This window comes from Trichechus manatus, unplaced genomic scaffold (genome assembly GCF_000243295.1).
Source record: "Trichechus manatus latirostris isolate Lorelei unplaced genomic scaffold, TriManLat1.0 scaffold00182, whole genome shotgun sequence".
Taxonomy (NCBI): Eukaryota; Metazoa; Chordata; class Mammalia; order Sirenia; family Trichechidae; genus Trichechus; species Trichechus manatus.
In genome coordinates this window covers 1634668-1643806 of record NW_004444118.1, presented here as the reverse complement: position 1 = coordinate 1643806, position 9139 = coordinate 1634668, and the positions used below count along the sequence as shown (strand labels likewise).

Genomic DNA, 9139 nt, shown 5'->3' with positions numbered 1-9139 from the left:
TGGGTCACAAGCTCCTCTTTATTTGCATGTAGTTACAATTTATAAATACACTTGCCATTTCCTCCCCCTACAAAACTCTCCCAGAGTAAACCTACCCAAACCCCCAGTTTCTTAATGACTCCCTTTCCTCCCCTCCAGGAGTCCAGCAATGGAGGTCCTCCATATACCCACCCCTGCATATCAGGGGTACCTCAGTCCACGCACAGTGTGGGCCCTCACGGGGACTCTGAAGCTTGGGGATGAGCACCACAAATCCTTTAGAAGTCCTGGTGATGTCCTTGCAAGTGACCATGCTCTGGCCTCTGTGCTTAGGGTGTAGAGTGCCATGTGGCAGCAGTTGGCACATCTGCCCTGTCAGGGCCTGAAGCTGAGCTGGTGCAGCCCAGTGGGCATGTGGGTCTGCAGTGAGGGCTCAGGTCTGCCGAGTGGTGGTGAGAGTCCTGTGCAGGGCGCTAGTCCTGTGCAGGGCACTGTTCCCAGCCAGTGTCTGACACTGCTCTCAAGAGTGTCTGAGGCCCGGCCCCACAGGACTCTGCCTCTCAGGGGCCCTATGCAGGACCCCTGTGAATCCTGTATGGGGTAGCCAGCCTCAGGGGATAAGGTGCCCTGTGCCTCCTTTCTTCTTCTTTTCCAAGACACCAACAAGCGTGAGTGACAAATTGGCTCCTTGACCCCATCAGAGGGCATGGCACCCCAGTGTCTCCGTCTCAGCCAGGTGCCAAGCTTTACCATCTTCCTGGTGGGGGGTAGAGAGGCCAGGAAGGCCAGGGGCACCTTCTTCTGGGATGGGATATGGAGGCTCTGGGGGAACTGGAGGGTCTCCAGGGCCCCGTGCTCCCCCAAGTACTGGCCCATTGTAGATGTAGATATTGCCAGTGACAGTCATAGACCCGCCGGTAACATGAATACCATTGGTACCTGTGGGAACAGAGGCAGAGTGAGAGAGGCTGACAGCTCGCTGAGGAAGAAAGGCCTGTGTGCTCCCAGCATAAGGCCCCCAGTGTCCTGCATGCCCTTATTCTTCAGCCTTCTCCCCGTCCTTCCCTGTGCTCTCTGCCATTGCTATTGTTTTCTTGAGCTCCATATTTATTTCTCTGTTTCTGGGTTTTTGGGTCTCTTCCCTTCTCTCTAGCTGTGACACTCTGGCTGGTGGTCGGGGTCTCTGTCTTGCCTGTTTTAGTGTTTTCTTTTCTGTTTGCTCCATACTCTCCCTGCCACCCATCCCTCCCTCCCCATCCTTCCACACACCCCCTTCTCACTGCCAGCCTGCCCCAGGCTCACCATGGGCCACTGGGCCCTGCTCCCCGAGCTCAGCCTCAAGCTCCCTGGCTTGACCCGGAGGACTCCGCTGTTGTAGCACCTCCTCCTCCAACCCTGGAGTTGTTGGGTGCCTGGCAGAGGCTGGTGGCAAGTCTCCAGAGTTGGGCAGAAGTGGCTCTACCAGGTCAGGGAAATGTGGGTTGGTTCTCTGAGGCTCCCAGCTTGCATCAGCATTGGTGTCCCCTCCCTGCAGGAGAGAGGCAGAAAACCAACGAATGACATGGGTCCCAGATGGCATCTTTCTTTAATTCCCACACCCCACCCCATGCTTAGGCAGCTCATTGCTCTCCTCCGGCCCTCACTGTGCTCTCTGCCTCAGGGCCTTTGCACTTTTCCCCCAGATACCCTCATGGCTGGCTCCCTCACTTCTTCAGGTCTGTGCTTAAATATCAGCTTATCAGAGAGGCCTTCTGTGTCCACTTTGTCTAAAACAACATACCCTATCCTCTGCCACAGTCACTCCCCATCTTCTACCTTGCTTTATTTAGCAATTACCACCACCTGATTGATATAAATAAATAAATATATATATATATATATATATATATTTGTTTAACTTTATTCTTGTTCCACTATAATGTAAACTCCAGGAGGGCAAGTAGTTTGTTTAGCTCCCTGCTGTATCCCCAGTGCCTAGAACAGTGCCTGGCACATGGTGTACTCAATAAATTATTAGTTGAATGAATGAATGTTGAACACATGAAGTCTGCACTCTGTTTGCCTGCCTTCCTCCACCTTGCTCCCCCATCACCCTCTGCCCCTCTTTGCTGCCTTCTCAGCTGCCCCCATTACCTCTGGATGCCTCTTGAGCAGGAATCCTGCAACAGAAAATGAAATGGGTGTAGGACTTCCAGCAAGCCTCGGATTCCAGCCTTTCACTCTCCACACTCCACCCCTACCCTGGGGTCCCAGAAGGAACAGGCCATCATTACCCTTATCTCTAGCCCCAGAATGAGGGGTTGCATGAAGATGATGATAATGTCTGTGTTGGGGGCAGGCACTGGGAGTCTTGAGGGTATGGGAAGGGCAGAAGAGTTGGCACCAAGGAAGTTGACTATTCCCTCCTTTCTCCCATCCCATCCATATGGGGACAGAGGGCCCAGCCTGCCCCCTGCCTGCAACTGGCTGCTTCCTACCCAGCTTTCTGCAGAGAGAGGGGTGGCTCTTCCAGGTGCAGGCGAGGACGGTGGTGAGGAGCAGGAGGGAGACGAGTGGCAGCAGGACGGCCAGCACCAACATAGTTCCTGCGGGGATGCAGACAGGAGAGGGTATGATAACCCCGAGAAAGGCAGGAAAGGAGTTAAGGAAGAGTTTTCCAGTTCTCTGGACAACTGAGACAGAGAAAGGGCGAGCAGTTTTTTTTTTCTTCTAGCCCCACTACTGTTCCTAGAGGCAGAATTAGAGAAACCTCCCTTAAATTACAGATAAGGCGAACTAACTGGACTTGGAGAGACCATCTGACAACCAGGAGAGATTCCATCCTGGAGACGTTTGGGGTGGTGCAGGTGCCCTCCTGCCTGGGGACCAGGGACTGGGGCAGTCTTGTGGGTGAGGGACAGGAGATTGTGCAGTTTTGAAGGGCTGGAAATGGGGGCAGGAGGCAGTATAGGAAGGGTGGAGCTCGGGATTGTGAACAGACTCAGTCTATGGAGTAGAGCAGCTTGTCTGTGGACTTGTTATTTTCCAGAGGGGCTACTGTAGAAAGATTTGGGGCTGCCCTTCTCTCCCTGTGGGAGTGTTTACAGGGGTGGGAGCATGGGGGAGCCTTGCTCCTGAACTCTGCCTGTGAGAGTTGGGGTTGCAAGAGTTTCATCCCCTTGCTCAGGGCAGGCTCCAGGAGGAGCTGAGAGGGGGAGGCTGAGAGTTCTCAGGCCCTGATTGTAGCAGTGGATAATTTCTGTTCTTCTGTGGGTGTCAGCACTGCCACATCTATAGCATGGAGTCAATAATGCCCCTCAGCCACCCTGGGGAAGTCAGGAGGACTTGGACATTGGCATACTAGGAGTTGTGCCCTTTCTGATCCACCTAAATCCGTGGCCCAAAGGGGAACAGAATGGGAGGCACAGGAAGAAATTGGAGTAGGAGTTAGGACTCCTGGGTTCCTGCCCAGCTGTGTAACTTTTTGTCACTTCACTTCTCTAGGCATCAGGTTTTTCATACACAAAATGAGGGATTAGCTTACATATTCTCTAGAATTCCAGGTATAAAATGCTGGCAGTATCTGATAGGTAGTTAAACAGTAATAAGAGGACGTGGAGAAATATTTATGATATAGTGTTGAATGAAAAATCAGGTTACACAGCACTAAAATGACCCCACTTTTAGAGGAGAAAAAAAAAAAAAGATGTGTTGACATGCACAGAATAATGTCTGGGAGGATATATAGCAAAATGTTAAGAGTGCATACCCTAGGTGGTGGTACTGTGGTGACTTTTAATTTTGCTTATCTGAATTTTCTACTTTTCTACAGTGAGCAGGCATTATAGTATGGGCTTGGAGTAAGAAAGACCTGAGTACAGTCTTAGTAACACCAGTTACCACCTGGGTGATCTTGGGCAAGTCACTTAACCTCTGAGTTTGTTTCCTCATCTGGTCAATGAGGATAATAATAGGACCCACTTTATAGGATCAGTAAGAGAAGAGTTAGTGAATGTAAAGTGTTTCACAGAGTGCCTGACACATTAGCTCTCCATAAATGGAAGCTGCAATTATAAATATTTGGCAAGTTAAAAAAGTTAATAAAGTAAACTCTGCCCAATTAATAACGATTACAGTCATTAGATTAGAAACATCCTGAAATCATCTACTTGACTAGGAAACCAGTCAGTCCACAGAAATAATCAAGACAGAGTCAAAGGTGAGATCATCTCTATAACGATGAAAGTATGCAATTTAATAAAGAGATATTCAAGGCAGTGAATGGATTATATATGATGGTGTCATGTCCAAAATGATGAAGGTAATCAGTTATAATTATATCTCAGTGTGAGAGTATCCTTTGGCATAATATTATATGTAGCTTATAAGTTATATGTATAATATATAACTTTAAAAGTGTGTATATATATGTGCATGTGTGTATATGTGTGTGTATATAAATTAGCTTAGACGTTCTCCACAATTTCTCTTTAAGGAACTTTTCTTCTTGCCCCCAATCCTGGGAGGGAAGGATTCATCTTTTCCTCATTTTTTTATATGGGGAGAGTTCAGGCCTGAAAGAAGTAGAAGTATTTTCCCAGACCAGACAGCCCTTGTGCCCCTCAGCCCTGGCCCCTCACCTGGCAGTGGCTTTGATGGATTCCTGCAGCTAGTGTCATTCTGAGCAGTGCCTGGAGCTGCCTCCACCAGGCCCTGGTCCTCACACCTGTGGAGGGGAGAGAGGCCCATGACCTCTTCATGCTCCTGTCCACCAATGGACATAGGGACTCAACTCAAGTGGGCATAGGGGACTGGAAGTAGTAAGGTGAGGTGAGGAGTCAAGCATTGAAGGGGGTGGGGTAAGCAGGTGGGGCTTCTTGGGGGTCAGGGGAGGTAAGGGAGAAGGGGCAGGGCATACTCAACCTCGTGTGGGGCTGGCAGCGGGCGCTGGGGGAGGAGGTGCTCTGGAAGTGCCCTGCCTTGCAGGGGACACAGTTGTTGTCAGTCTCCCTGTCTTCACCTGTCAAGAGAAAGGCAGGGGCGGCCAGAGTGAGCGGGCAGAAGGGAATCTTCCTTTATGCCCATTGGATGGCCTCCTCCTTGCCCATCCACCCTGTTCTGTAGCTCTCACCCACCCTGATCTTTGACCCATCCGGAAATGCCTACCATTTGCCCAAGCTTGCCCCTCCTGAGGCCGCTGCACCTGTCCCAGTTCCATTTCTCTGCAAAACCCCTCTGTGAGCCTCTCCCATGGAGTAAGAAGAAGCATTTTATGCCAAAGAGAACTACTTGGGGCATCACCATGGGCATAGTACCATGCTCCCTGCTCCCACTCAAGATAGCTTCCTTCTTGCCCTATGCCTTCAGTGACCTCTGACCTTTGAGCTCAGCTTCAGTGCCAGGCGGGCAGTTAGAGAGTGGCTCACAGTGTGTACACTCGGAATCCCGGTGGGCACAGAACATTCCTGGCTGACAGCGGCACTGAGTCTCCTGTATCCTAGTGCAAGGCACGATCTCCTCAAAGCCCATCACTGGTGGGGAGACAGGAGAGCTCAGTGGAGGGGCTGTGCTCCAGGAGATTCCAGCCCTCCCCAGGCACATCCCACTTACCTGCGTCACAGGGGCGGCACAGCTGACATTTGGTGAGGTAGTTCCAGTGCTCGTTGTAGGAATTCTTGGCGCATGGGGAGCAAGCTGTGTCCTGGGTGCGGCTACATTGAGTTGTGACAAAGGTGCCTAGGGTACAAGTGGGGCAGCAGGAGTGTCAGGAGACCAGGATTCAACTCTCACCTCTACCACTTGCTGTGTGACTTCTGAGTTGTCCCTTAGCCTCTGTGGGCCTCCTCCTGATAGCCTTCCAGCTACACTCATTGAGATAAACACTCCGTGAGGGGCTGGGTGAAGATGGCAAATCTCGGTGCCTACATATGAGGGATGGCCAGTGATTCTCACTGTCTCTGCCAGATAGTGTTCCTGGGGAGACAGGCAGCGAAGGGGCTGGAGCCCCCTGAAACCCATCTCCCTGTTCCAGGCTTCCTCCAGCCATTGCATCTCACCTGGGGGGCAGCCAGAGCAGCAGATCCGATGATTGGGCTGGTAGAACTCCTTTTCCTGGTCCTGGCAGGTCTGGTTCTCCGAGTGGTATGGGGGTACCTTTAAGAGGGGCGGTGGAGGTGGGGGAAGAAGAACTTAGAGACCAGTTTGGGAAGGCAGAGGAATTAGAGAAGGGCAGCCAAGACCCCTCTTGCTTACCCTCATCCGCCCCCACCCCACCTGAAAGGCCCCCTCACCAGTTGGGGCTGGAACGCAGCCAGGAGCCCGCAGAGTCCCAGCAAGAGTGGCCCCCAGGCCAGGCCACGGGGGGAGGCGGCCCAAGGCAGGCGCATGGCGGCCAGTTGGTCGATCAGCCAGACAGGGAGGCCTGGGAGGAAGGTGGGAGGCCAGGATGCCCTGGGCAGCGGTGGCGGCAGCTTCCTGAGCCCAGGGGCCGGGACGGGACTCCGGACACGGGGCTGACGTGCCCCCGGGGGCCGGGAGCGGCCGGGCCTGGGCTCCAGGGCTCCGCCGCTGGGCTCAGGAAGTGGGAGTGGAGTGAGCCGGCCGCGGGGCGGGGTCAGGGAGCGCTGGGAGCTGAGTCTGGCCTGTCGCAATCGGGAAGAGGAACAGGCTTGGCTGCATCGATGCGGGCCCGGAGGAGGGGCAGCCGGGAAAGCATGTGAGGGCAGCGTCTCCGGAACCGGGGCCTCCTCCCTTCTTCGGAAGCCTGACCCGAAGAGGAGGCTGCAGGGACAGGCCAGGCGCAGCTGGTGGGAAAGGGGCAGCAGAGCGAGAGGACAGCCATTAGACAGGCCTCAGAGAGGGCAGCTGGAGCAGAGCTGACCAGGGAACAGATAGAATTGGTGACAGAGCAGTGGACACCTGGGTGCAAAGGGCCAGATCCGAAAACGATGGGCCTGGGACTGACAAACATGAACAGTGCACCAAACAGACACCCATAGACAGACATTCAGACTGCATCTGGGAACCAGAAATCCCAGTTGGCAGCCTGGGAGGCTGTCTTTCTCCTGTCAAGGCGAGCACGGGATAGATAACAAGCCAGTCAGGCCAGTCCTTATTTTCCAGCCCTCCGCCCTGCCTGGAACCAACCCATCCACACATCAGTGGGCACAAGTTGCTGCTCCCCTGTCCACAGGGGCCCTCACTTCCAATGAGATAATGGGGAGGATGTGTAGACCGAGTTCCCCGTGAGTAGGAGCCACCTGGGCTGGAGGTGGGTAGCTGAAAACTTCAGTCCCAGCTTCCTCAACAATGAGCCTTTAAATTACTTTGAACTGGAAAGGACCTGAGAAGTCCAGCCACTCACCTTAAGGATGAGAAGACTGAGGCCCAGGGTGCCATGTAGAGGAGACCAGGATTCCAGAGTGGCTTAGTCAGGTGCTTGCCCTCTTTCTTCCTACCATTTCCTTTCAATCTGTGAACAGCCCCATGGAGCTCTTTGCAGTTTCTGCCTGTTTCTCTGGTCTCTGAGGTTCTGCACTCCTGGCTCACTCCCACCTGTCCTGAGGATTCACTTGGGCGCTGGGAAACGTCCCCTCCCCTAGCCAGCCCAGCCTTCACGCAGACTGTTCTCTGTAACCTGCTGCTTGTTGTTCACCTTCCCACCAGGCTGGGAGCTCTCCAAAGCCTGGACTGAATCTTTACATCAGGGTTCCCAGTGCTTAGCACAGAGGCTGGCACATACCAGGCACTTAATACATATTTGTGGAATAGATGGATGAATGAACCATGTTTAGGCCAGGTCCCAAAGCCATGGCAGAACAAGCCTGGAGTCCAGGTCTCCTGATTTCTGGTTCCCAGCTCATTCTAGCAGCCTCTCTGTGACCCATGTGTCTCCCTTGGGATAAGGGGGCTAAAATATCCTCTTAAGATAGGTCACCTGGGCACTAAACCCCCTCCCTGTAGGACTTTGTTTGGCATTCATCCTTATTTCCTCCATATCTCATCTCCTTTCCTTAGCCCCCCCTCCATTATTTTGAAGTATATTCCAGATACCATATCATTTCGTTTGAAAATATTTCAGTTTTCTTTAAAAGACAGGGACTTTTTTTCCCTTAAACCTCGAATAATTGAAGTATAACATATATACAGTGAAATGCATAAAGCATATTAATCTTATGTGCACAGATCAATAAATTTTCACTTTTGTGTGTTTCCATGTGTCTTAGTTTCCAAGTGCTGCTGTTACAGAAATACCCCAAGTAGAAGGCTTTAATGAACAGAAATATTTTATCACAGTTTAGGAGGCTGAAAGTCCGAATTCAGGGCACTGGCTCTAGGGGAAGGCTCACTCTCTGTGCATTCTGGGGCAAAATCCTTCTCTCAGCTTCTCTCTACCCAGCATTCCTTGGTTCCTTGGCGATCTCCACATTGCATCTATCTTTCTCTCATTTGTGCTTGCTTCTCTCTGTGCCTAATCTACTCTTTTTATAGTTCAAAAGTTATTAGGTTTAAGACACATCCTGCACTGATAGGGCTTTATTAATGTAGCAAAGAAAACCCTATTTCCAAATAGGATTACATCCATAGGTGTAAAAACCAAAAACCAAACCCATTGCTGTCAATTCCGACTCATAGCGACCCTATAGGACAAAGTAGAACTGCCCCATAGGGTTTCCAAGGCTGTAATCTTTACAGAAGCAGACTGCCACATCTTTCTCCTGCAGAGCAGCTGGTGAATTCTAACTGCTGATCTTTCAGTTAGCAGCCGAGCACATAACCAATGCGCCACCAGGGCTCTTTATCCATAAGTATTGTTGTTAGGTGCTGTCAAGTCGGTTCTGACTCTTAGCGACCCTTTGTAGAACAGAACAAAACACTGCCTGGTGCTGCGCCATCCTCACAATCGTTGCTAAGTTTGAGCCCATTGTTGCAGCCACTGTGTCAATCCATCTCGTTGAGGGTCTTCCTCTTTTTCGCTCACCCTCTACTTTACCAAGCACGATGTCCTTCTCCAGTGACTGGTCCCTCCTAATAACGTGTCCAAAGTACGTGATACATAGTCTCACCATCCTCACTTCTAAGGAACATTCTGGCTGTACTTTCTCTAAGACAGATTTGTTTGTTCTTCTGGTAGTCCATGGTGTATTTAATATTCTTTGCCAACACCATAATTCAAAGGCAT

The 9139-nt window shown here is 51.5% G+C and overlaps 1 protein-coding gene across 1 annotated transcript; it reads right to left on the bottom strand.

The window, feature by feature from the left end:
• Nucleotides 1-628: 628 nt before the first annotated feature.
• On the bottom strand, nt 629-6344 carry LTBR (lymphotoxin beta receptor). Its single transcript, XM_023741469.1, has 10 exons — nt 6249-6344; nt 6015-6111; nt 5569-5694; nt 5337-5489; nt 4882-4978; nt 4578-4684; nt 2457-2564; nt 2113-2138; nt 1282-1507; nt 629-918 (listed from the first exon to the last, which is right to left on the bottom strand). Exons 1-10 carry the CDS (start codon nt 6342-6344, stop codon nt 677-679), a joined length of 1278 nt encoding a protein of 425 aa, XP_023597237.1. The 3' UTR covers nt 629-676.
• Between the last annotated feature and the right edge of the window lie 2795 nt (nt 6345-9139).